The following is a 26,980-nucleotide window of genomic DNA, read 5'->3' on the forward strand; positions in this document are numbered from 1 at the left end:
TTGCCAGCTGGAATCATAACAGGGAGCTCTTGCAGTTAGTTCTACCCTCTGAAGTCTGGGGCAGCAGATACCGGGAAAGCAGGAGTGTGTTGGCTGTTGAAGGGCTGGAGGAGGAAAGGATGGAGCGAGCTGATATGAACTGAATTGTGTCCCCTCAAAACTCATATGATGAAGCCCTAAGACCCAGAAATTCAGAATATGACAGTATTTGGAGGGAGTGTCTTTAAAGATGTGATTAAGTTAAAATTCAAACTGAAAAAGCTGGAGTTCATGCTGCCTGTCACTACCAGAACCAACAAGCCAAGGGTGTTTGACCCGCACACAGCCTGCCATCCACATGCGACCCCCAGTAGCTATGAATTCGGTCCAACACAAAACTGTAAATTTACTTAACAGATTGAGATTTTTTTTATTATGTGTCACAATGTATTTAATGTGTGGCCCACAACAACTCTTCTTCTTCTAGTGTGGTCCAGAGACACCAAAATGTTGGACACCCCTGCAATAAGCAGAGACAGGGATTGAATCTTTATGGGCACTTTATTCATCTGGCCTACGATCTGAGAAACTGGCAGATTACGTGCTCTAACATACCATCTTAAATCCCATTTCAAACTGACTCTTTATAAGATGAAAAGCATAGGTAAAGGGGTTAGGATTCAGGGGAAAAATCAATCAGATAAAAGCTGCAGCATTATCTGTGTCCTAGGTGGTAGGCATCTCCCCCTGGAGCACAATGGCTCAGATACTATCATGATTGCGTGCAGTCCTCTTGGGGCACAAAGGTGGAACTGTCTATGGTCTCCTGGAGTCAGAGTGGGTCATATCTTCAGTTCCTGGAACAATAGCTTTTTACAGGCATTGATTACTAAGCTTATTAGCTATTACCCAAAACTAAAACTTTCCAGCATTTGAGTCTCCCATCATTGGAGACACTTCTGTCTCTGTGCCTGTGACCTACCTATTCTTTGGGAGGTACCAGTCAGCCCAACCCCTCTTCTGATAACATTCCTTCCTGACTTCATGGAATTTGGGGCCCTGCCAACTGCAAGGACCCCAGCCTCAGTTGGGCTACTGGGTTCTTCCTAATTCCTTAACATTAATTGCCTGCCACCAGCCCAAAAGCTAAGGCTTACATCAGAGATCCAGACCGACAAATCCTGTCCTTATGGAAATCCTGTCCTTCCCCTCACTTTGGGGAAGCCTTAGCATTTGTCTTCACCATACACTAAGCATAAAAACACGACCCAGAACATCAGTGCAGAAGGGCATTCTGTGCCCTGGAAACTATAGCCAGTAACTGTCCTGAACTTCATGTACTTATTGGATATGACTCCCAATGAAAACATGACCTGTGAAAACAAAACATAACTATGTTTATACCTTCATAAGTACATGAACAAAAGCAGTTCTTCCTATATTTTAAGGTATAAATGGTCTGGGATTACCTGACAAAAATGAGCCTGGGAACCACTAAGACAGAAGAATCAAATTTTATTTTTTGCATGGAATTTAATATTTCTCTTAAAAGAATCAAAGTAGTCACCAAGGGAAAAATCATTATAGTATTGTACTTCCTAATATCTTTTTACACGTTTTATAGTGTTTTGATTTTCCTAAGTTTTATTGAGATATAACTGACAAATAACAAGGTATAACTTTAAGGTGCTACAATTTATGTAAGTTTATATAGTAAAATGATTACCACAATAAGGTTATTTAATAAATCCATCACCTCGCTATTTTTTTGTGGTCAGAATTTTTGGGAACTACTCTCTCAGTAACTTTCAAGTGTGCAATACAGTATTATTCACTATAATCACTATGCTGCACATTACACCCCCCAGAATGTATTCATCTTATAACTAAATGTTTAGACCTTTGATTGCCTTCACCAATTTCTCATAGCCCTTAGCCCCTGCTAACCACCAATCTACTTTGCTTCTATGAGTTTTTTTTTATTCAGTATAAAAATGAAAGCAAATTGTATTTGTCTTTCTCTGGCTTATTGCACTTAGCATTGCTAACCTTAAAAAGGCCAAACTGAGAGGCAGCATGCATTTATTTGCGAGCAAGTTCTGAGTAGGAAACAAGGCAAGTGATATTTATGAGATTACATCAATAGAAGGAATGTGTTTCTATAGGTGCAGATAACAAAATGATGTTAATTCCAGAGAATGTTTTCAATTTTCCTTTCAGTACTCATCAGTCAGGTGATAATATTTGCTTTCTCGTTTGGGGCTGCAATGTTGCTCTAGGTCCAGTTCAAAAATTATTTTGCCCTTTTAACATTCCAAAGGTTTTAGCAGGAAGACCTGAGAAGAAGTTTGTATGGGATGGCAGTTACTACTCCAAAATTAAAGTCCGTCTGTCTATATTATTTTGCAGCATAATTCCTAAGGTTCATCCATGATGTTGCAACTCCTTATTTATTATGACTTAATAACAGACCCAAGACTCCTGCTCCAGAGCTTGTTGTGTAACCCCTAACTGCTATTCTTGCTTTTTTCCCAAAGCCAGTAAAAGCAGTCATTCGAAACATGTACTCGTTCGAATTACACTAACATTCTCTATAATTTATTTCCTCACAAGTAAATCTAACACAACCACAAGCAAGATCAAACCAAAGGACCACTTAAGAGCACTGGCGGCGTCGGGGCACGAACCCCTTGTGGGAACTCGAAACTCCAAACACCAGCTCCTGCACTGGTAATGCCCTTTCCGTCCACGCGCCCCAGGAAGCCCCACCCTTGGGCCAAGGATGGTTTCCGTAAAATATTGACAAGGAGGTAAGCCGGAAAAAGACAAGGGGTGGGGTCAATTAGGACGCTCTAGCATTCCGCGACTCTATGGCTGCCGCCAATTGACAAGTTTTTCAGGCAAGACTCCTCACTATTGGACAGGCAGCCTTGTGTGGGCGGGCAATTCAGTTTTCGGCACGCTGATTGGCCGTGTCTGCCATGAGGTCGGAGGGGTGGGGCGTGAGGCGTGCAGACCAGGGTGACCGGTTGCAGTTTCCAGCCTGCGTGAAAACTGGCGCATGTGGGCTCTCCGCTTGCTGCTGCTGCGGTCAGCGGCCGGGCGCACCATGTCTCAGGGACCCGCCCGCCGCCAGCGTCCGCCTAAGGACCCGCTGAGGCACCTGCGCACGCGGGAGAAGCGCGGCCCGTCCTGGGAGCCCGGGGGACCGAACACTGTGTACCTGCAGGTTGTGGCGGCTGGCGGCCGGGACGTGGGCGCGGCGCTCTACGTCTTCTCCGAGTACAACCGGTCAGTGAGTCGCGCCTGGAGTCCGTCCGCTTACGAGCCCCGCCCAGCCCTCCGTGTGCGCGCTGGCGACACGTGGGATTTCACTATTGCCTTCGAACTTTGTCTTTGGGTGGGTGGGGCATCCTAGATCCCTTACATCCCACGTCCCTCTCGTTTCCCGAAGTCCCTGAAGAATTTCAGACTTGGGTATAAGCGTCCTCTTTCCTACCCGTGGGCCCTGAGTTCCCCCTTGGCACTGACTGTACTGCAACCCCTCCCATGCACACCAAGACCGGACCTCAGAATTGATGTGTGAGGTCGACAGGCTTGGTTATGGGGAAAGGACCTGTCTGGACCTCATTCCCAGCCTGCACAGTTCCCAAACCCCACCTTGTCTCTGCTAAAACCTCTCAAAACCCAATCCTAATAGCAGAAATGCGGCCAGGTAGCGCAACATGGATTTTTAGGGGTTTTGTTTATTTGTTTGTTTTTTTCCCCGGAGTGTACAATAAAACATCTGAACAGTGACGAAGATTTTCTATTTTCTACAAAATAGACTCTTCTAAGTAACTTCCATAATGTTTGTCCTGTAGGTATCTCTTCAATTGTGGCGAAGGTATCCAGCGACTCATGCAGGAGCACAAGTGAGTCAACTGCTTTCTTTTGGGGTGAGATAATTATGGGCTTTGAAAGCTGAGGTGAGAAGCAGGAGTGTTTTTATAGCAGAAGAAAGGGTCCCTAGTCAATCCACTTTGTTGTGCTCAAATGTTTTCTCTTTCTCAGACTGAAAGTGTCTCGTTTGGACAACATATTCCTGACCCGAATGCACTGGAGTAATGTTGGGGGATTGTGTGGTGAGTATACTCTTTCCAGGGTCAGAGACAGGCAGGAGGATGTCTGTGGAATTTTAACCTGCCTGGGCCTTTTTTTTTTTTCTGATCTTCTGAGACTAGGGTTGATGGAATTCTCTTTATGCCATGCCAGTCTGCCATAGAGATCATCAAAAGCAATGACTCAGAATAGAAGAGTTTAATGTGGATACTGCCCTCAAATGGTCCCATCCACTCATTTATTGAGTTGCTGGACTGGAGTTGTGTGACAGTAAACCGGAATGAGTCGGGATGGTGATTACAGGAACTGTACTTACCATCAAGGACGTCAACAGCTACACCCATTATTATCCTATTATCAATGCCCACCTGCTGTGAAGGTCAAGATTGTGCTGCCTCCAAATTCTGTAAGCTTTGTGATGTGGATAGGAAGGATTGGAGTGTTATACTAGATGCATTCTCAGAGCTGAGACTAGAGTGAGGCAAGAAGATGGCTAGGGTGCAAAAATTTAAAACCATTCTTCGCGTGAATGATTTCGTACCTGAGGTGACTGACTGCCTCACCCTACTATCAGCCCTGCTTGTTTTAAAGGCATCTGAGGGATATCTGGTGTCCCCCATACCTCTAGCTAGTGTCACTTCTGCTGTACACATGTTCCTGATCATTCGAAGCTGGAATGAGCAGAAAAATAGCCGGTTTACAAGAAGTTCTCTTGCTGGCAGTGGCTATGGTGAGAGATTTGATTTGTCTTTTTTAGGAATGATTCTTACATTAAAGGAAACCGGGCTTCCCAAGTGTGTACTTTCTGGACCTCCACAACTGGTGAGTCTCTCCTGACTCAGCTTTCAAAACTAACCACCCATTTTAAAAGTTAGGATAAGAGTTTTTATGTTTGCATTAGTCTTCTGCTCTCCAGAGGTAATCAATAGTGAAGTAAACCCTTTTCCTTTCAAGATAAAGAGGCCTGAGTCTAAAACTTACTAAATGTATGACTTTGAACAAGTTACCTCTTAGAGCCTCAGTTTCTTTATCCATAAAATGGCTGTCATGTTTCATAGAGTTGTTAAAGATTAAATGAGATAACAGAGATAAAGCACTAAATCTCTTAGATGTTTGGCACCAAGTAGGCACACAGTAAATGTTAGCTTTTATTCTTAGCTATTTATTAAATTTCAGACATTTCATACCTTATGACTATTGAGAAGTGTGCATGTGGTTGTAACTGTTGAATAAACAGTTCATTTCCCAGTTCTTAAGATAAAGGCAGCCAATCACCAAGTACCATTAATTGTCTCCAAAGTAATGTTTCAAATCCATCCATATGTCTCCATCTCATTTGTCTTCATCTTCATTATCTCTTTCGACTGCCCCTGTCTATTGGGAGAGCTTCCTATATCCAGTCTTGCCTCTCTGTAATCCACCCACCACATGGTGGCCAGAGGGACTCCTTTCAGGCTTAACAGCAGAAAGTTACTTCCATCCTAAAAGCCTCCATTGGTTCCCCATTCGCTACATTCCAAACCCCTTGTCTGGCCCTCGAGTCCTGCAAGCCTTGGCCCTTGCCCACACTTGCATCCATAACGCAGGCACCAAGCTGGAACAACATGGGCCAACTCATAGCTGCACTGCACCTCACAGAAGCTCCTTCCCATCTTACGTTTTCATCCATAATCAAGTTCCTTCTGCCTCCTTTCATCTCTGCCTCAGTCTTTCTGAACTTTCAGGGCTCAGCTGGAGGTCATTGGCTCAGGAGCTGTCCTGGATTCTCCAGACAAGTTATATCCCAGCCCTCAGCGTTTTTCCTGTGTCTTAAAGAGCACTTAGCACAGCTGCCACTACATTTTTGTTTGTGTTGTCATTTGTTTCATTTTTGTCTCCTCCTCTGAATCAAAGTTTCCTGAGGGCAAGGGCCCCATCTCCTCACTGCTAACTCTTTGGCATCTAACATGGAGTGAATACTTGGTAGATGTTTGTGTAGAGGAAGTTCAAAATAGTTATTCAAGGTCATGTTGATATCTCTTACGTTCTTGAATACATCGTTGCCTTTTGCATTTATGTAGCCATAACACCTCACTTCTTTCTTTTCTTTCTTTTTTGTAGGAAAAATTCCTAGAAGCAATCAAAATATTTTCTGGTCCGTTGAAAGGAATAGAGCTGGGTATGTCCCCAACTCTGCCTCATTGTCTCTCTTTTTTTTTCTCATATGTGTTACCTTGGATTCCCAGCTCTAGGGAGGAAGGGTGTGAGCAGAGGGACCTACGGGTTTTGTCTCCATCCTTTTACACTGACCCTCAGCTTCGGCTCTGCTGCATGTGGCCTTGGCACAGGAAAAGGCTCACCCAGGATGACTCAGGCCCTGTCCTGGAAGCTGTGTGCCCTTCCAGCTTGATCATGCCCCGTGCCTGCAGGAGTACCAATGTCTTGTTTCAGAAGCCATACTGGCCCTTACAGTTGAGATGATAGATTCTCTGGCCTCATGGTGTTTATGTGTTAACATGTGTCTCTTAAATTCAAGTATTGCTTTCTTTCTTTTTGTTAATGCATAGTCACCAGTGATCATAATATGTCTTTTCGTTTGGCCATAGTAAATATATTATTTATTTTTTTATTTAATCTTTACTGTTTTTTTTTCCATTACTATTTAGACCCCTTATACTCTCCTCCCCCAGGTAAATATTATAACTGAATAAATATATATGTTGCATCTTTCCCCCAAGTTATAATTAACTCAGACATTCTGCTTTTAGTGCAGATTCTCACAAAAACTCCAAGGCAATTCATTTGCTTGTGGTTGCTGATCTGTAAAGCTCACCTTCACACATGTCTGTACTAATGCGGTTGCTTTCCTGTTACCTCTTTCATGTAGCGGTGCGGCCCCACTCTGCCCCAGAATACAAGGATGAGACCATGACGGTTCTCCAGATCCCCATATACAGTGAGTGCAGGAGCGGCGTGTCCCAGGAGGGGCGGGGCATGGAGACCCTGGGTACAGGGAATGTGGCTGAAAAGGGAAACTGCCTGAATGCTGACTTCACGCGTACCCAGTTTTATTTTCCAAGCATCATTAGGGAATTAAACTAAGCTATGCTTCCTGCCCTTAAGGAGCTGATGATCTTAAGGACAGACACATTTAACTCACATATAATGACAGTGCCTGTACTTTGGAATATTACGCACTCAGGCACTGGCAGAAAATAATCAGTACATTGCTTGTAGATTTGCATATTAATTGCTTGGGGTTTATTTGCCACAGATGTGAATACTTCCTTTGCTACGAGGATTCTGGAGAGGTATACATGATAAATGTTTTTTAAATACATAGCAACCTCATAGAATGTTGTCAGAAGATCAGAAGGTCACAGGAGCCATTTCAGGCCCCAGAGCCAGATGATGTGGCTTTGACCGAGAGAGAGAGAGAGAGAGAGAGAGACCGTTTTCACGTCAGTCCCTGCTGTGTCGGCGTTGTCCTTGCGTCTGGTTGAGCACACTCCATGTCAGCCTTTCTGGACTGCAGGAGAATTCAGAGTCATTTCCCTGACAGTGCTAACTAGTGTGATGCTTGCCAAGCACTGAAGGCATACAAGTCCAGCAAAGGCCTGAGTGCCTTGGGACCTGACCCCGGCTCACTCCTGCTCAGATGTCTTGCCTTTTCTGACCTCCCTCCCCACCCACTCTCCGCTGTTTCTGTGTTTCTCCCTCCCCAGCACAGAACAGTTCACTTTCACACGTATTTGTGTGACCAGCACAAACTTGCTCCGCTGGCCGGCATGGCTGTCCCAGTGCACAATCAGCACTGAGGGACTGAGCATGCCAGAGGAGCTGTGCACTGGCTTCCTTGAGCAGCTCTTTTTTTCTTGACCTTGAGATTTAACTGACTGCAAAATTATGCCCCTTCTCAGGTAGATGGGTAACTTTTGGGTCTAGGTCTGTTTATTGAGAGTGATGATAATGAATAAACTAGCCTACTACTTGCATGCTGTTGAGTTCCTAGTATAGCCAAGGCTCTGAGCTGAACAGAAACATAAAGAGGAGTATGATATACCCGTGAGCCAGAGACCAGGTCAGGGTCAGGTGGCTAGTCCTTACTGTAAGAGAAGGCATGCTGTTCCCACATGTGAACATCTAGGCCCTTCCTGGGAGCTCACCTGGCATGGTGAGTAATTTGGTTGTTTCCCGTCCTCACCAGGTGAGCAGAAGTGTGGAAATCACCAGCCGTCACAGAGGTCAGAAAGGCTCAGTCCAGAGCAGTCTGCAGACTCTCCATCACCTGAGAATGAGCAGTGCTTTCCAGATGGTAATGCTAATTGAACCAAACAGTACACTGTCCAGAGAACTCTGTTTTCTTAGTCCATCGTCAGTTCATGTTCTGAATGAGAACCTTCATCATAGGAAGGCTGCCTGTGTAAAACAGACTTGTTACTTTCACTTTAGGACTTGGCCTGTGGCAGGCTGGTAAGGGCTATAAACATGGCAGTGCAGGGCTTTAAGGCCCATCAGCAGCCCCCGGTGTGCCCCAAACTTTGTGTTCAATTTACCTAGAGGCAAATTGATGCATACAGAGGCTTTGTGTTTTTTATTAATTGGACATTGATGCAGATTAACTTTTCATGAATGCAGAAGCTATAACTGCTCAGCTATAAAACACTCAGATCAATGGGTGGATCTGTACCTCTTGTGTCAGAGAGGCAACCTACTGGGAACCTGAGTTAAAATGCCAAGAGGAGATGTATCAGCGGAATTGGACTGCTTAAGGATTCTCTTGTCCAGTGCTGGGTGAGGCTTGATGAGTTCCCTGTGCACCCTGAGGTTGTGGCTGTCTGGTGGCTGGGACGGGGCCAACCCTGTCAGCACCCTTTCGTGGATGGCTTAGGTGGAGACTGACACCTAGGCTTTCTCTGTGGGCCTTTTAGGTTTTGTTATTTCACATATGCTTGTTGATACTTGTTTATAAAGCAGCTTGCAACTTGTTTTTGCTCACTTCTCTACTCCTAGGTAAAATGTGTCATTTTTATATCTTTCACTTTCCATTCTAAGCTTTTCTGGTTGGAGTTTTGCATTTTTCACTTGCTCAAATTTTAACATGAGTAGGAAAACCAGAAGATCTGATTAAAAAAGAATACCATTGCTTCCTTCAACCTTTGTATCGAAAGGATTACATCTGTTTTATTTTGTATAGAGTCAAATTAGCTATCAGCTTATCATTGATCTGTGAAGCCTGTAAACCTTCATATGTGTTATAATCAGATTGGTTTTCTTCTCAGCTGTGAGCCAGAGAAGGGGTGGCAGGGACCCTTCCTTGGTCGTGGCTTTTGTCTGCAAGGTAAGCATCTTTCCTGTGGGGCTTTGTGAACGTGTGTGTGGTTTGCTTCCTGTAATTCCTGGTTGGCACCTCCTCAGCCACCTGGGCCAAGATGAAACACCGGTGCCCCTGTATTTTCCAACACGCCACCTATGCCATTATATTCTTTCAAATTCTCTTCCATTGTTTTGTTGTTCTAGCTATATGTTCTTTTAGATTTGGCTATGTTTCTGAAGTTCAAGACCATTTTTTTAGAGAAAGTTTTATTTTTTTTCAAATGAATCAGGCCTTTATTCTCTTCTCTTTTAGTTTGTATTATTTAACTGCTGACATGGGGACTGATTTAATATTGGTTAGTGTCCCCAAAGGCCTTGATCTGCAAATCTGAAGGTGGTCAGAGTCTCTGAGAATGTTATTATAAAAAGGTGTTTTTCAGATCTGACTAATGGCCTGTTTTTAATATGACTTTACATTAAAATTTTATTGTAATCTGCAACAGACAGTATTGTCTAATCTGTAGTAAGACATTGTTTTGTGTGTGTGTGTTGGGGGGTCTTTGATTTATTTTTAAAACAAGCAACATTGATTTTAAAACATTATTTGTCATTTTCATTCAAATTCTAACAAGTAGAAACAATTATGAAAGGTCAGTAGTGATATTAGTTATTAGTTGAAAGATCATTGTCAATATCACCTGTCAATTTATTTGAATAATAACTATAATATTGCTGATAGGCTTAGTTGTCTATTTTTTTAGTTTTTAGGAAGCAGAATAATGTTTTTGAAAGTAGTTTACATGGTAAACTGCCTCGTGGAGTGGATTGTGCAGAGCAGGACGGGGTGTGTTCTGCTGACAGGCTCTGCCCAGGCAGCTGCAGGCCCGGGCAGCTGTTGCAGCCTGGAGAGCCCCAGGCTGCTGCCCAGGCCTGTCTCCGGCCTGAGCGTCCACGTCTGCCTCCAGGAGCCCCTCTCTCTGGCTCCGCCTCTGGCCCCCTTTCCCTCTTCTAATCATTTGCCGTTTCTCCGCGAAGGGTTTGGAAGGCAGGAAAGCTGAGCCCACTCAAGTTACGTGAGGTTGGCAAGCACAGGGCCTGTATGGAGAGGGCCTGACCCGAGGACTCAGGCGCCCGGCAGCCGTGTGCTGCTCGGGCTTTGTGGGCCTGCGAGCTGGCTCTCCTCTCTGTTCCACATGCTCTGCTCTCCTTGGGTGGGAGCAGCTTTCTTTGTGGGCTGAACTTAGCTTATAGTAAGGGCATGGGTTTTGCCTGCCTAAAGGTCTGCAAGTTCCTGTTAAACATTAGAAGCGTTCAGTTTCCATCTTCGGGCGTATTTGGGGCTGTGGGGAGAGTAGTCAGAGCAGTGCTTGTTACTGTCACTGTCTAAAGGCATCATCTCAGCTGTCATTTTTTTGTTACGTGTGCACACTGAAAGCTGTGATCCCTCCCCTAGAGTTATGTTTTTGAAGACAGAAAATTCTAGAAGCGTAATAAGGCTTTACGATCCAAATTGGAGACTTTGACCTACAAGTAATTTCTTCACTTCAGGAAGTTAAAAGAAAATGCAAACAGTTAATATAAAGATTTAAAGAGGAAAATGAAAATCAAATATAGTCGAATGCCCCAAAACTTACTAACACTTTATGCCATTTCTCTCTTTTTTTTTTTTTCCTCTTACTATGTTGGAAATGTGGATCACAAAAATATCTGGACAAATTTTTCTTTCTTTTTTTTTTTCTTTTTAGAGAGAGATGCAGGGAGGGAGAAAGAGAGGGAGATAAACATCAATGTGTGGTTGCCTCTCACGTGGACCTCTCTAGGGACTTGGCTCACAACCCAGGCATGTGCCCTGACTGGGAATTGAACCTGTGACCCTGTGGTTCACAGCCCGTGCTCAATCCATCGAGCTACAAATTTTTAAGTATAGAATGATTATGAGGTATTGTAATAGGATTATTGTTTTCTAATAACAGTATATTAGAAATATAACAGCATTTCTCCAGTATTAAAAAAACAGCATTATATTGCCAATATGTGAAAAACAGAGGAGAGAACTGCCCACACTGGGCCCTCACGTCGGGGGACTGCCGTGCTGCACAGCCTGCGCCCTCAAGATACCCCTGCAGCTGTTCACAGATGCGGGCAGGATAGCAACACAGAACAAGGACACTTGAAGGATCCTCTTTATTTGCTATGGAAATAGCAAATGGGTTACATTTTATTAAATTTATAAGGAATTAATGTTGGGAAATAAAGCACTGTGTCTTTAAGTCACTCAGCTTTTATCACTAAAGCATTTCAAAATAAATAACTTCTTCAGAATAGAATATGCTTTATCAAAAAGCAATAACCTAACCTGCAGTCTAATGAAGTATCGGAAAATAACAATTAAAAAGTAAAACCAGAAAGATGCACGTATAAGAAAATCGATTAAAACCAAGCTTCTTCGTTAGTCACTGAAATTACATTTGGGTTCTTTTCATTCCAGCTTCACATGAAGAAAGGAAACTTCTTGGTGCTCAAAGCCAAGGATCTGGGCCTCCCGGTGTGAGTGGCAGGGACTGTGGCTGCCGGTGGTGGATGGGTCCCCTCTTGCTTGTAAAGCAAATCTCACAGAGTGCTCGCCTCCTCGTTTTAGGGGGACAGCTGCTATCGCTCCCATCATCGCTGCGGTCAAGGACGGGAAAAGCGTCACTTTTGAGGGAAGGGAGGTGAGGTGCCCCATTCATTGTCTTGATGTTTTTTCAGCATCTACAAGGAATGTTGCACAGAGCTGCTGTCTGGCTCAGGCCCTGCAGAGATGACTTTTGAGGGAAGTGGAACAGCTTGGGTAGATTGTATCAGCTGGCTAAGCAATAAAATGAGGTCTGTTACCTAGACTTGTGCATGTCAGCACTGCCTGTGTGGGGTATTTCTGTCCTCCGTTTAGGATCTGGGGGTCCTCCTCCTAGGAGGGTAGACACTTTCCCTTGTCCTTGAGCTCAGGGAAGACCCCCATGAGGATGGACTTTGGGTGCATGGCCCAGAAGACCGCCACCATATTCTCAATCAGGATGTTTTTTCTAGCATGTAGGAATTTTAGGACCAGTGGCCTTGGACCTGAGAGAACCATGTATGCCATGCCTGGCTTTCTGGCCACTGCAGTTCAGAACACCCGCTGCTAGTGAGGTGCCTGCCTGAGCAGGAGCAGAGGGAGCAGGAATGGTATAAGAGGGAGTCCTTACAGGGGCTCTGTCCTGCTCAGTGGGGCTTATGCAGCGTCACAGAAGACCGGAACGCCTCTGGGCTTGTTTGCTGGGCTGTGACTGCTCCGGGAGAGCCTCATGGCCCCATTGGTTTTGCAGATTTTGCCTGAAGAGATCTGTACTCCTCCGGATCCCAGCCTTGCTTTTGTTGTGGTTGAGTGTCCAGACAAGGGATTCATTCAACCCATCTGTGAGAATGCTGCTTTCCAGAGGTAATATGACAGGTCCTGGGGGGACAAGGACGAGCCAGCCACTGCTCAGAGCCCAGCACATCAACAGGGTGTTCTCTGACCTGTGGTTGCTCCTGGCACAAAGCTGGTTGGGAAAACTCACTGTCTGCCTTTCAAAGGGTTGGTCCCATGGCAGGATTTATTCAGTGATTGGCAGTGGCGGGCTTTGTGGCTTACCTAGCCTTTACATGAAGTTAGAAAAGATGGAAAAGCAGAGACTTCTGAGGACTAGGAAATTATGGGCCAGTTACAGTTCTGAGTCTAGGGCAGGCCCCATGCTTGCTGCACAGAGGGACCCTGGGTCAGTGCTGGGGCTTCGGAATGCTCAGGCACCTCTGGGGGCAGCTTGGACCAGTCTGGCTGGGGTGCACCGAGGGGTGCCCCTCCCTGGTTGCCCAGTCCCATTTATGCACATTTTGAGTTTGTATCATTTCATAAAGCAAAGCCCCATCCTTCCTTCCACCCAGGTTCCAAGGAGAGGCCGATGCCCCTGTGGCCCTGGTAGTTCACATGGCCCCGGAGTGTGTGCTTGCAGACAGCAGGTACCAGCAGTGGATGCAGAGGTACGAGCCACATCTTCACTCCTCACTCTTTGAAGTACCTCCTGCCCTTACTTCTGCACCTGCCTAAGCTCAGGGATTCCTGCTGTTCCAGAATCGTGAGAGCTGCTGTCAGTATCCCTTGTGTGAAAAAGCGTCACCACTAGGGGGCACAGTGTGTGCACTTGTCCCGCCTGTGCGGGGGAGGGGGGTGGGGGGATTCAGGTTAGCATCAGCTTCCACCATCTACACTCAGCATCTGAACTTGTGCTGCCATTTTGTTGACAGTTCCATGCACGGAGCCTAAAGAAGAGACTAGCGAGTTTCAAATAATGACTCCAGTGTATTAAACACTCGTGTCCCACAGTGTGTTCAATATTCTACATTTTGTTTTTAATCTTCTCAACAACCCTGTGAGTCAGATGGTCTAGCCAAATTTAGTCCCTAGAAGGAGAGGCCACATTTTCCTGTTGGCTTCATTGGCTGGCCAGCACCACATGGGAGGAATTGTTTGCACTGAACTCACAGTACGTGGAGATGTTGAGTGGCCTTCTGGCCTATACCCGTCCTGTTTCTTTCCAGCATCTCCCTTCATCTCTTTCCTCATGAGCCTGGCCGCCTGTCACTGCTCAGCTCTCTTCATCCTCTGCTCCTTCAGGGTTGAGTCTTAACATACATTATCTCTTTTCCTCTTATTAGGCTTTTTATTCCATCCTGCACTCCACTTTGTTTCCAGTCTCTAGTGGTAGGCTCCGAACATTAACTTTTCTTATTTTTTTTCCTGGTATTTTTTTTTTCTGGTTTGAATTTGGGGAGAAACTAGACTTTGAGAGGAGAGAAGGAGGGTCAGGTGTGGCCATTTAGTAGCAGCCTTTCTGGCCCAGCCACTGGTTCCCTTTGCACACTTGCACCTGCATCACCTGCCCTGGTCTCCAGTGCCATCCCTGCAGTGGGAATGCCCCCTTAAGGATGCCATGAATGCACAGTCTGTTTCTTTGTAGGTTTGGGCCTGACACCCAGCACCTGATACTGAATGAGAATTGCACATCCGTTCACAACCTGCGTAGTCACAAGATTCAGACACAGCTCAACCTCATCCACCCTGACATCTTCCCCCCACTCGCTGGTCTCCACTGTAAGGTAGTGTCACAGCCTAGTCCCTGGCAGCCTGGTCCCTGCCCTTTTCTGTCTTTCCAGGGAGCGTCTTTTTCTCTCCTGCAGGAAGAGGGCGCCACCGTCACTGTGCCCACAGTCCGCGGGGAATGCCTCCTCAAGTACCAGCTGCGTCCCCGGAGAGAGTGGCAGAGGTCTGTGTGGGTGGGGCTTGCAGCGTGTTCTAGGTCAGAGGTTGGCAAGCCTTTCTTGTGAAGGGCCAGGTAATAAATATGGCTTTAGGCTTTGCAGATCGTGTGGTGTCTGTCAGAACTAGTCAACTGCCTGTCCCACGAGAGACAGCAAGAGACACGTGTAAATAAATGCATGTGTATGGTTGTGTGCCAAAAAGTGCATGTGGGTGTGCTACATATACATGTATGTCACTGTATTGGTGTGTAGTCTTCCCTGCATCGTTATGTAGTGTCCAACATGGTGTTTCATTGGCAGTCCCGATAGGGATGTTGATTAATATGAGATGTTTCCAAGTTTTTGCTGTTTTAATGAAACATGAAATGTTTTATGTAGAAATCTTTGCTAGAAGTCAGCTCCCTTAGGGCGCCTCTTAGACATGAGGTTACTGAGTCAGCGCGACCCTTTGGAGGGCTGGGTAAATGTAACGAGCCATCCAGAGAGGCCCTGGAGGGCTGCCTTCCACCCAGTGACCTTAGAGGAGCTCGCTGCCACTCATCATCACTTGTTAAGATCTGAGTCTTGTGTAGCTTGAGGTTTCCGGCCGCCTCTGCAGTGTCTGTGTTAGAACGGACCAGGCTCCTCCAGGTCATCACTGGACACTCAGTACTGTGGAAGAGGCGGTGGCAGCATGACTGGGGCCCCCAGACAGTGTCTGGGGAGTGAAGAGCTCATGGTCCCTTTGTCAGCATCTGCAGACAGTTCATAAAGCCATGATTAACAAATGTAGCCACTCCCCCAGCTCACCTTGTGCCTATGGAAAATAGAATTCCCAAACCTGCTGACTTAGAATCTTGAGAGCTAGGCTGGGGACTCCCTTCAATAAGTTCTCAGGTGATTTTAGTGCTCAGTCAGGTTGAAGGGCCACTGGTCCAAGCCTTGCTGCATGGTGTGTCCAGGACCAGCAACATAGCATTATCTGGAGGCTTGCTAGAAACACAGAGTCTCAGCTTGCACCCCAGAGCCACTGAGTCAGGCCCTACAGCTGGACGACATCCCCAGGAGGTAAGCTGTGTGTGTCTCAGCTCGAGAGGCTGTACTCTCATCTCAGAGGTGATTTTCCTCTCTCCCCCTCCCTTCTCCCAGCCCCCTGGGGGAATGCCAGAAGCCGGGGGCATCTAGAGGCCAAGGATGTTGTATGGGACCCCACCCCTGTGCCAGATGTCAGTAGTGCCAAGGTTGTTAGGCTCTGAGCCTGGACATGTTGTGAGGAGCTAGAGCTGAGCAGAGCTCACTCGGAGATGCCCCGCAGCTGACAGAGGTGCCACAGGGCAGAAGAGAACTGCCCAAACTCTCCGTCGCTTAGTCTTCAATCTGATATGAAACAACTTTCTGCAGATTTTCTCCACACATGGATTCTGGATCTCCAAACTGGTGTCTGTGGCCACATGCCCCTTTTGGTCATCTGAAATATGTTTCTCTTTGCAGGGATGCCCTTATTACTTGCAATTCTGATGAATTCATAGCTGAGGCCATGGAGCTCCCCAATTTCCAAGAGAGCGTGCAGGAATATAGGAAGATGGCTCAGGATGGCCCAGCCCCAGCAGGTGAGGAAAGGACCACAGGCCTCTGTGCTCCCGCAGGTGTCTTTGCAGCATCGAGTAGTGTCAACGCGGCTCACTCAGACAGGCTGTGTTCATTCATGCAGCCCACTGCCCCCCTGCTTTCTCTTCAGTGCCCACCCCCTCCCGGACCAGTGACATTGGAATGCTTGGTGATGGCACACAGGCATTCTCGACAAGGCACGGGCTGAGGGCAGCAGTTCTGGAAACTCCAGTGAGATGCCAGAAAAAACTTTGAACCGGGACTTAGCCAGATTGGGATCTAGTCCTGGCTTGGCCATTAGGACCCACAAAAGGTTCCGGCCACGTCCCCCGTCTCATTGGGCTTTCACTACCCCATGAGGAAAAGTAGTTAGGGGCACTACATGACCCCTGCTCCAGTGGTTGTCCAGTGCCATCTACAAGAGATGACAGAGATGGAGAAGGCTGGAGCGGAAGGCAGGTTTGGGGTGCTCATTGAGTCCGGCCCAGGCAAGTAGAAACCTTACTTCCTCTAATCACAGCCACCCGATGCTTGGGGAATACTGCCTCCCCTGGCCTCACTGGCCTGGGGGTTTGTGACTGGATTTCTGGTTCCTGTGTTCAAGACCCCCTGAGATAGTGCTTGCCAATGTGCGCACGGTGCCGGCCGGTGGGAGGGGCTGTGGAAGGGGCACAGGGCAGAACTGGCTCCCAGGGTTTCCACCCTGGCTCTGCCTTCCTGTCTGGAGTTGACTCGTTAGCCCATCTAGCCCCCTACCCCACCAGGAGCAAGGTGCTGCAGGGCTGTGTGAGCACACGCAGGAGGTGCGAGTGGTGCTAAGAGCTGCTGTGAGACAGCACCAGCCCCTCAGGTAAATGCTGATTCTAAGCACAGAGAGGTCCCTTTGTAATATAAAAACTTAGAGCAGTTCTTTTGGATTCGTTTGCTGCACCTCCCAGACAGATAGCCCTTTTCCCACAAGCAGCCTGTGACCCCTCTCACAGTGGCCCTTACACAGTCCTCCTGAGTCTCTGGACTTACTCATGTCAGGGCTGGCTGCTGGCTCACACTCGACCCAGAGAAATTTACTCTTTGTGTGTATTTTTCCATAGAGGAAAAAAGCCAGTATCCAGAGATCATCTTCCTGGGAACAGGGTCTGCCATCCCGATGAAGATTCGGAATGTCAGCTCCACACTTGTCAAGATAAGGTATTACTGCTTTCCTGGGAGGTGTCTGTCCATCCAGGAGCGCTCTGGTTTTCTAAACAAAAGCTCCTCTGCACGCATCAAGTTACTTTGAAAATGTAACATCATAACACCTTGTAAGGTTGTCATCTTGGCTAGAGTGTTTCCAAAGAAGGGTAACGGGCCTTCATGCATTTTCTAGCCTAGATGCCTGACTTAGACTTCTGGGAATCACTGGAATTTGTCACCCATATACTTTTTGATAAAAATATCCCATTCTACCATATACCATGCACCTTGCTAAGGAATTACCTCACTTACTTTTCACATTAATCCTATGAAGTAGTGACTACCCATTTTATTGGTGAGTAAACTGACACCAGAGGTTACTTGTAAATGACAGATGCAAATGTGAATTGGTGTCTTAATCCCTGCATTGCACTGTCCCCTAGCTCCGTGCTGCTCAAGTGTGAAACAGCCTCTGGGCTGGCACATGGGTTTGTGCTCAGCCCTTTGGTCGGATGGCTCTCAGTTGATTCTGTTGGGTTTGCCTAGTGTCGGTTCTCTGCAGAAAGATTAATTGAGGGCATTCTGAAATGTTCACGGTGTACCTATGAAAAAGAGACTCAAGGACCAGGTTTTAAAATTTTGCTTTGACATCTTAGGTGTCAGTGGTGGATAATAGACAGCAAATAGAAGATGCACCCTGGTATCAGATATATATATATAGATCAGGGATTTGTTGTATAACCAAGGCAGTACAGTAAAGCTCCTGGGTGTGGCCAGCCTTTTGGGGCTGATAGTGGCTTCTGGACCCCTAGTTGGTTCACCGTAAAGGTGCTGTCACTGGCTTGCACTCCCCACTGCACTTTATTCCACAAAGGGGTGCACGATGCTGAGGCTTCTCTATGAGCATGGGCACAGCCATCCTAGTCTCCCGGCTCTCCCAAGGAAGGAGGAAGGCTGGCAGGCCTGGCCCTCCTACCCAGGTCACAGTCCCTAAGACGGCTGCTCCTCCAAGTAGCCAGCAGAGCTCGTAGAATGAAGTTCCCCGAGTCCTGCCTGAGGCCAAGTGAAGCAAAGCTCCAGCAGGTGGCTGGGAGTGACATGACTTACCCTCAGGGGAACATCTGTGGCCTATCCCCCACCAGCCACCTTTGAGGACGTGGGCTAAGAAAACCAGAACTGCTTGGAAAGGGGTGAAGCAGCCCAGAGCAGCCAGGTCTCATATGTGCCCAGTGCCCGCCCTTGGTGTTATCCACAGTGGGTGTCATCACATCTGATCTGAATCTTCAGGGATGCGTTGTTAGGATTAGTAAACATCTTACCCTCTCATTCCACATAAGCATCTTCTTGAGGCCCAGCATTTGTGTAGCTCTGTATATTTTCCATGTTCTTTAAAGGGCTGCAGGGTCCCGTGGATAGTTTTCCTCTCTAAGGATGGATGTAACAGCGGCCTTCGCATTGGAGAAGGTGCTCAGGAAGCAGAATGCGAGGCTGGGGCAGCAGGCCCTCCCACGGCGGCTTGCCGCTCCTCTTGAAATAAGCCCTCTGAGCTGTCAGAGGCCCTTTGTCTCAGCGCCGCACGTCTTGCTTCTCTCCGTAGTTCCGACAGGACTGTGCTGCTGGACTGTGGTGAAGGCACATTTGGGCAGCTGTGTCGTCACTACGGAGATGACGTGGACAGGGTCCTGGGCAGCCTGGCCGCTGTGTTTGTGTCCCACCTGCACGCGGATCATCACACAGTGAGTGCAGGGCAGGGCCGCCCCTGAGGGTGGCTACTGTTTGCCTTCACCCAGGTTGTCTCCAGCCTTCTCACAGAGCCTGCTCAGCAGAAATGCAGCCTGAGGTGAGAGGCTTGTCTCCTCGGGGCAGCTGGGCCCCCAGCCAGCTGACCGTGTTGTGGTGAGGTTTCAGGTCATGGGTCAGCATGTACCAGTTCCCACTCCAGCGGTGTTCCAGGATGGTGGCCAGCAGAGAGCTGGGAACCGCTGCGACGTGATCAGATGACCCCAGTACAGGGTTGGGTTTGGAAATGTCTAACCTGTGTCTCTTTTCTCCTTCCCAGGGCTTGTTAAATGTCCTGCTGCAGAGAGAACGAGCTTTGGTAAGTGTGGCACTTGATTTTATTGCCATTTGAGTTTGCTTGGATCATATTGGAGCTATAATAGCTGGACTTCCTGCCACTCCACAGCGGTTTGACTGAAGTGTCTGCCGTTGATTCAGTACTTGTCTTGTTGTTTCAGGTGTCGATGGGCATACCCTTCTACCCTTTGCTGGTGGTCGCCCCGACCCAGCTCAGGCCCTGGCTCCAGCAGTACCACAACCAGTGCCAGCAGGTTCTGCATCATGTCAGGTGAGCTGCCAGGCGGCCTGTACCCCAGGCTGTAGTCTTCTTCCTCCTCCACATTGTGGGGGCAAGTTCCAGGTCGATGTGGGGCAGTCGTGACATCCCTAGCACCTTCCCTTGACCTGGCTGCAGACGGCAGAAGCAGGGGACAAATGCTTTGACTCAAGTGTAAAAACTGTTAAGATGATTCCCACTTAAGTGTGTTTTCTTGGCTGCATTTCCTCGCAGCCCTCATTTCAGGTATGATCTAGGCTTTAGACTTTTGCCAACACTTCTCCATAAAACAGCTGCAGAGCCAAGCACCCACGTGGTGGTGAGCACAAAGACTGTCCACGCCCAGGTGGATGAGTGGCAGGAGTCAGCCCTGTCCTCACCTTGGGGGGAAGGAGCCCATCTGCCTGGAGCCCAGCCAGCCTGCCTGGGAATGGCCTGCGACGACCTCTATTGGGGACAGATCACCCATTAGGTTTTTTCAGTGGCTGGTGGTTTGGTTTGGTTCTTTTTCATGGACGACATTTCTCATCTTAGTGACTGTGATTTAAATTGTTTTTTTACAATGACTTTGGGCCTTTCCAGCCAGAAACTTAAATTTTGAATAAGTTAAAATTTTAAAAATGTTTGTTTAAATGTTTTATTTCTCACAGTATGATTCCTGCCAAATGCCTTCAGGAAGGAGCTGAGGTCTCCAACCCCACAGTTGAAAGGTTGATTAGTTCACTGCTGAGCACCTGTGATTTGGAAAAGGTATGGAGCAGCTGCAGGTGGCGGGGAGGCAGGGAGGCTGGGAGCGCAGCTGCAATTGCTCCCCTGCTCCCTCAGTTTCAGACCTGCCTGGTCCGACACTGCAAGCATGCTTTTGGTTGTGCGCTGGTCCACACATCTGGCTGGAAACTGGTCTATTCAGGGGACACCATGCCCTGTGAGGCTCTGGTCCAGATGGGTGAGTAGAGGCAGCTGACTCTGGTCCTGTCTGGCAGCCTCTGGTTGTCATTCCTAACATGCAGACATGCCACAGGGTGGGGAGCAAGTGCTGGCTGGGAGCCAGCTGTGTGGATCAGGGCCAAGTGCTTTGGCAGCAGATGACACTGCTTGACACCTGTACTTACTCCCTAGGAAAAGACGCCACCCTCCTGATACACGAGGCCACGCTGGAAGATGGTCTGGAACAGGAAGCTGTAGAAAAGACACACAGGTAGTGGAGACTGCTGAGCCCTCGTCACCCACTCCCTATCCCTCCCCGGTGGCACTGAGCACCTCATGTCAGTGCTGCTGAGAAAGACTGTCCTCCACTGACTCAAGGCAGGCCTGCTTCCCAGCAGAGGGCTATGTGGACTTCTGACCGGGGTAGCAGCTTGTTGCTGGGCCCTTCTGTCTTATTTCTGTGGGGTTCTCTAGACATGGTTCTCAGAGCAGCATAGCTTTAGAAAGAATTAGAAATACACTGGAATCAACTGGAGCCACTGAGGGAATTAGCAAGGGGAGGCGGGGCTGGGGACGGCCTTTCGGCAGCACTTTGGCCTGACTGCTTTCCTCGCCTGCAGCACTACCTCCCAGGCGATCGGTGTGGGGATGCGGATGAACGCAGAGTTCATCATGCTGAACCACTTCAGCCAGCGCTACGCCAAGATCCCCCTCTTCAGCCCTGACTTCAACGAGAAAGTTGGAATTGCCTTTGACCACATGAAGGTGTGTATGGGGTGGGCTGCATGGGGTGGGGCCAAGGCAGAGGGACATCGCTGCACCTGTACAAGGAAGGATGGTCGGGCTCAGGGCCAGCCCGGCCTTCCACAGGCCCTTCTGGAAAGACATCAGCGTCGATCACTGGGAATGACTGAGAGGCTCTTGGAGGCTCACTGTGTTCCCACCACCCCATCACATGAGCCTGACCACAGTCTGGAGACAGGACATCCTCCCCTCTCCTCTCGTGAGTGGGAAAGCCGGGCCTGGCCCCTGGCACCGGCCGGGCCTCTTTATGAAGAACCTGATGCTCAGAGCGGGGAAGCCTTGTGTTTCTGAGGCCTCTTCAGCTTTGCTGCCCTGGCCTGGCAATGGGGGTCTCTGCCTTCTTTAGTTCCCCCCCTCTCTCCGTGGAGTTTCCTTTTCTTTCCCACTTGTGGTCTGTGGACTCCAGGGTTGGTGGGAAGGAGATCTGGTGCCTATGGTATGAGCATATTTTCCCACTCCCAACCCTGCCCCCCGCCCAGCCCCTCTGAGCTGTCCTCTGCCTCCATCTTGCCTTCCAGGTTTGCTTTGGAGACTTCCCCACAGTGCCCAAGCTGATTGCCCCGCTGAAAGCTCTGTTTGCCGGTGACATTGAGGAGATGGAGGAGCGCAGGGAGAAGAGGGAGCTACGGCTCGTGAGGGCAGCCCTCCTGTCCAGTGAGCAGGTGGACAGTGAGCCCCAGCAGAAACTGGCACATGCAGAGGAGCCTCAGAGCCCACAGCGCAAGAAGGTCAAGGCGAAGTGAAGGCCAGGAGGGACCCTGTACTCGGAAGGCTCACATCCTCCACCCCGTGCATGGGCACTGTGTGTCCGCCCTTTGCCTGGTGGGAGCCAGAGGGCGCCGTTCCACGGGGGTCACAGGGGAGCAGGCAGTGTGAGGCTGGGCAGGGACTAGCAGACTGGTGTGCTGGGTGTCTCTCAGTAAGGGGGCCTGGCAGAGCTGTGGACAGGAGGCTGCCAGGAGGAAAGCAAGGGTGACTGGAATCCAGTGCCATTGATAGTAAAGTCACATGGAAAAACGGTACACCCAGGCTTGCTGTGGCCAGATTATTCCCTCTGCACACCAGAGACAAGCCATTTCCCAGGGAACATTGGGTTATGGCCGTGAAGTCCAAGTATCCAAGACTTGAGGAGACGTATTTCCAAAGACAGAGAATGCAATAAAGATTCTGTTTGGAACTCGAGTGCTTTGCTTCATCCCGGTGCCGCCTCTGAACAAGAGTCTCCCTCTGCAGCGGGCCCCTGCTGTCGGGTTCCTGGTATGTTCTGGAGGCCAGCTCCAGTGGCATGACCCCGGGAGTGGCTCTCAGCCCAGTGTTCTAATGAGTCAGGCTGTGCTGGCCGACAGCAGCCTGGTTCCCACACCGGCCCCTGTTGAGACAGCGCAGCCAGTGGATGGGCTGTTCTGTGGCCAGGCGAGAATGAGACTCGCTCGCTGCCCTTCTGACTATTAAGAGGTAGCGTGATGTCGGGCTGCCTTGCCCTCCTCATGAGATTTAACAACGTGAGGTTAGTGCCTGAGAATTAAAAGAAACAGTAAAGGTAAACCCAGTATTTACTTGTGTATTCTCCCTACCTAGGAAAACAGAGACGCATAAACCACTTGGGTGATGAGAGCTGCAGAGGGAGGGCCTACCCTGCCCTCAGGCTCCTCCCTACGCAGCAGCTGGCGCCGCGGCCCCGTCCCCACGTGTCTCTTAAACAACCACAGCCATGCTCAGGGAGAATGAGTCTATTTTAATAAGATGACTTTTGACAACTATTTGTACATGTTTTTAAAGATACTTTCAACCCCTGGGCTTCATTACAAACTGGGTGTTGAGCTGCCCCTGCCAGGAAGTGCGTGAAGCTGCTAGCGTCCAAGTTGGCCAGTCCCACAGTCAGAGAAAAGCGGTTTTACACGGTTGGGGAAAAATAACTAAGTGTGTAAATTTCTAATTTTACACCTGTACATTAGTTTAGATCAAATGGCTCAAATTAAACAAATAGAAATTTCATATATACAAATATATCATGTATAGGTATATTTTAAAAGGATAAAATTGTGAAGTTGGACTTGGCATGCATGGCCCCCATGTCTCTCGCCGCCTCCATCCCCAAGTGTGACAGGCTCCCCAGCGCCGTCCGTGCCCTCCTCCGGGAGCCGGGGCACAGGTGGGGCTTCACGAGGAGGGACAAGGAAGGACGAGAGCCTGGCACTGGGGCGAAGCTCGGCCCCGCAGCGCTGCGGGCTGAGCTGGTGTCTCCGAGGGCCGGCGCCACCTCCTGCCGCCTGCTTCAGGTAACGGTTATTTCTGTTCACCTGTGACCTCCAGAGAAGTGGCAGCTCCTGGACCCCACACACCTTGTGGGGCTGTCACATTATCTGATGTTTGAGGCAGGGTGCAGGGAGCTACATTTAGGCCCTCTAGACATCCTTAAAATCATTTTTTAAATTCAAAAGTGTAAAACGATAAGGTAAAAACAGGAGCTTTCAGTCACAGGGTGTGGAAAATGAAACTTAGGAAGTGAAACATTTTGTTTTAAGCCATTTACTTCAGACCCCACAGTGAAGGGCATTCCCCACCCTGGGCAGCAGGCAGGGCAGTGCCCCAGGACGCCGAGGGTCCTGGATCTAGTGCCCCAGAGCAAAGAGCCCCTGCCACCCCATCTCCCTGCTGCAGCCACAAAGCCATTTGCCATCAGAGCCATCGGAGGCCCCAGGCCTAACCCGGGGACAGCTCCACCCCCCTCACAGCCCTGTCCTGCAGAGACAGTTCCCACTGGCAGGCCCTTGGATTCGGAGGGCTGTTGCTGGGCACAGAGGCCGAAAGTGGATCAAATAGGCACAAAGTCAAAAGGCAAAGATCAAACAAAAGGCCAAAGTCACCATCCGAAGGGAACACACAAAATTGGCACCACCAACATTTGCCACACAGGCTGGAGATGGGCAGTTTTCTGCAAAACTACAGCCTTGTGTTGGCAGTGACAGCAAAGAGCCAATGGAGAACCCTTGGCAGGCCCAGGGGTGCTCTGGCTGTGTGCTGGACTGGGCCCAGGTGTGTACACGCATGTCAAAGGGCGGTGCTCTCAGACTCTTCCTCTGAGTCCCTCTTCTCAGTCACCGAGGGTCGCCGTGCATGCTCCAGGGGACTCAGGCGGAGCGTCGACCCAAGCTCTACGTGGATGGAGGGGACATCAAAGTGAACAAGATCTGGAAGTCAGCAGAGAGAGAGGTGAAAAGGGGCTTTTGGCTAAGGATAGGGACGTCAGGCTACAAGTTGCAATTGCGTGAGGAAGCAGCAGCAGATTGGCCAGTGCAAGGCCAGCTTACTTGGGGCCTGGCTGAAGCGTTTGACTGGGAGGTCAGGGCAGGGTTGGGCCACTTTGCTCCTATGAACAAGCAAGCCTGTAGGACCAGTGTCCAGATCCCTCTGGGCCCGGTCCCAGTGACAGCTTTCTGGGGATTTCAGGGCTGCAGTTAGTTCCCTGAGGCCTGCAGTGGCAGTGGAAAAACACCCCGTTTTCCCAATGAATGGGAGCCCTCACTCTGAGGCCAGGAACAGTATACTTCAGATGCTGCCGGGGCCAGGCAGAGGGGTGCCCTCTGAAGCCTGGCAGCGGTTGCAGCAACCTCCTCCCCAAATGTAGGAAACCACCCCCTCTGAGCCCTTGGGAAGCGGCTCACTTCCAATACAGCCTTGTTTGGGCACTACGGGTCATTCATCGTACATCACCTTCCTGGGAGGTGATCAGGAAGAATGTACCTGTGGTAACAGGGCTCAGTGTCTGTGGGGTTGGAGGCACCTGTGGGGTTGAAGGTGGCAAAGCTGACCTGGAAATCAGGCAGCTTGGCCCAGGCGAGGCTGTGTGCTAGGCCCTGGGGTTGCTCTGCACCTTCTTCCAAGGTGCCCCAGGCCTTGGGACTGCACTACACAGAGGGGGGGGGGGCAATAGGAGGCTCCCTGGAAGGTTGTGGAACCTGGAGCCGTGGGCCCTGGGCCCTTTTTCCTCTGTCATGTCGCCCCCTTCCTTGGTCTGCTCAGTGTTTGCCTCCACTTCGCCTGGCTGTGCCCCGGGCCTGGGGCAGCACAGGGGTTGTGGGAGAAGCACACCTAGGAGGGAGACGGCCCTGGGCCAGAACGAGGAGGTGGGCATCTTGTTGCCTTTTTATTGGCTTTTTGTGTTTTTTTTTTTTAAGTAAAAGAATTAGCCCAAAGAATGTCATACCAAGTAGACAGACAGACATCTGGACACAGTCCTAAAAGACATTATACAGACATGGAAGCTTTAGAACAAAGGTCCTTCTCTTTCACCCCACACCCAGCAGTCATTAGAACGTCATCTCTGCCTGTGTTCATCCTGCCGCCAGAGGGAGCAGAGACTGGGGCGGGGGGCGGTCTCAGCTCCGCTAGTGAGGCCCACTTGCTCCTACTCCCACTCCAGAGGGCGCCTGTGTCCTGCCCTCACTGCTGGGGCCCATCCCTGGGGGCCTAGCAGCCACTCCTGGCCCTGGGTGCACCCCGCCTTCCATGCTTTCTTTCTGTGTTGGGGAAGGCACAGGCCCTGAGACCTGGAGTCCAAGTCCCACCTATCACCAGGGAGAATACAGCCTTGGACAGGTGTCTTCCTTCCCTGTGCCCCACAGCCAGACGGGGACAACAAAGGATGGTGACAGGTCTGTGTGACAGAGACAGAGCAGGCAAAGCACACACACCCAGCCCAGAGCAGGCACTGGGAACGAGCAGCTCAGCTATTCTCCTGGCGGTTCCCTCAGAGACCCCTGGGATGAGGGTGGAGAGGGCACGGGGAGAGGCCCTGCTGACAATGCTGGGGGTGCGGAGGGCAGGGTGGCTTGTTTCTTGTTTCCGAGGAAGCGTCAGAAGTTAGGAGACCCATCTGTGGGTGCTGGATGCCTTCCTGCCATGCCTGTCACTGGTCTGCGGCTCTCATGGGGGCACCCACCCAAGAGCCCTCTTCTGGCTCACTCTGGTCACCCCTTCTTTTTAGCATCTGCTCTTTACAGGAGGAGACCAGGCAGACCGGGTACAAATGTTCCAAAATATTGTACAGAGGTAGAAAACAATGAGCTCAGTGGACACTGTGATACTATGGAGTCCTCAGGATGTGCCAGCTGACTCAGCCTAGGAGACAGCAAGCTAGGCTGTGGGTCTGAAAGTGGAGTCCAACTAGTGCGCACTCACATGAGACAGGCTGCACTTGCATGGTGGGGGCTGGCAGTGGGCAGGCCTTTCCTCGGACACGTCCTACACTAGGGGGCTGAGGCGTGCACGTGAGGCGTTGTCCCTGGACATGGGACACAGAAGTCTTCGGCAGGCATGCCGATGATAGCAGAAGTTCATCATGTGATGAACAGGCCTGTGACCCTTCAATTTTCAACCATGTGGAGAGGAAGGGATGGTAGACTAGGTGACTGGCTTTCTCCCCCGTCTCCAACAGCCAAGAAAGTACGACCAAAGACACGG

The 26,980-nt window shown here is 49.4% G+C and overlaps 2 protein-coding genes across 4 annotated transcripts in view; one reads left to right on the forward strand and one right to left on the reverse strand.

The window, feature by feature from the left end:
* Positions 1 to 2,982: 2,982 nt before the first annotated feature.
* ELAC2 (elaC ribonuclease Z 2) lies at positions 2,983 to 22,699 on the forward strand. Its single transcript, XM_037147085.2, has 24 exons — positions 2,983 to 3,270; positions 3,843 to 3,893; positions 4,033 to 4,103; positions 4,838 to 4,902; positions 6,181 to 6,238; positions 6,947 to 7,015; positions 8,267 to 8,374; positions 9,342 to 9,400; positions 11,864 to 11,922; positions 12,014 to 12,086; positions 12,720 to 12,832; positions 13,318 to 13,413; positions 14,391 to 14,529; positions 14,611 to 14,696; positions 16,162 to 16,280; positions 17,370 to 17,466; positions 19,049 to 19,187; positions 19,511 to 19,549; positions 19,689 to 19,798; positions 20,437 to 20,536; positions 20,612 to 20,732; positions 20,906 to 20,984; positions 21,334 to 21,478; positions 22,036 to 22,699. Exons 1-24 carry the CDS (start codon positions 3,041 to 3,043, stop codon positions 22,258 to 22,260), a joined length of 2,451 nt encoding a protein of 816 aa, XP_037002980.2. The 5' UTR covers positions 2,983 to 3,040; the 3' UTR covers positions 22,261 to 22,699.
* Positions 22,700 to 23,241: 542 nt separating this feature from the next.
* The window catches only part of ARHGAP44 (Rho GTPase activating protein 44), a 180,879-nt gene continuing 177,140 nt past the window's right edge, over positions 23,242 to 26,980 (reverse strand). For 2 of the 3 annotated variants that reach the window (XM_053672692.1, XM_053672690.1), the window contains one exon: positions 23,242 to 24,708. In XM_053672692.1, the coding sequence (XP_053528667.1) occupies positions 24,569 to 24,708 (140 nt within the window). In that variant the 3' untranslated portion in view covers positions 23,242 to 24,568. The remainder of the gene's footprint in view (positions 24,709 to 26,980) is intronic. The other variant, XM_053672691.1, reaches the window with a different exon arrangement.

This window comes from Artibeus jamaicensis, unplaced genomic scaffold, assembly GCF_021234435.1.
Source record: "Artibeus jamaicensis isolate MK-2021 breed Jamaican fruit bat unplaced genomic scaffold, CSHL_Jam_final contig_781, whole genome shotgun sequence".
Lineage (NCBI taxonomy): Eukaryota > Metazoa > Chordata > Mammalia > Chiroptera > Phyllostomidae > Artibeus > Artibeus jamaicensis.

Coding starts and splice junctions, on each gene's coding strand:
- ELAC2 (XM_037147085.2), top strand. CDS start 3,041: ATGTGGGCTCTCCGCTTGCTGCTGCTGCGGTCAGCGGCCGGGCGCACC. Junction 4,903..6,180: donor TTTCTGGACCTCCACAACTG/GTGAGTCTCTCC, acceptor TCTTTTTTGTAG/GAAAAATTCCTAGAAGCAAT. Junction 12,833..13,317: donor GAGAATGCTGCTTTCCAGAG/GTAATATGACAG, acceptor CCTTCCACCCAG/GTTCCAAGGAGAGGCCGATG.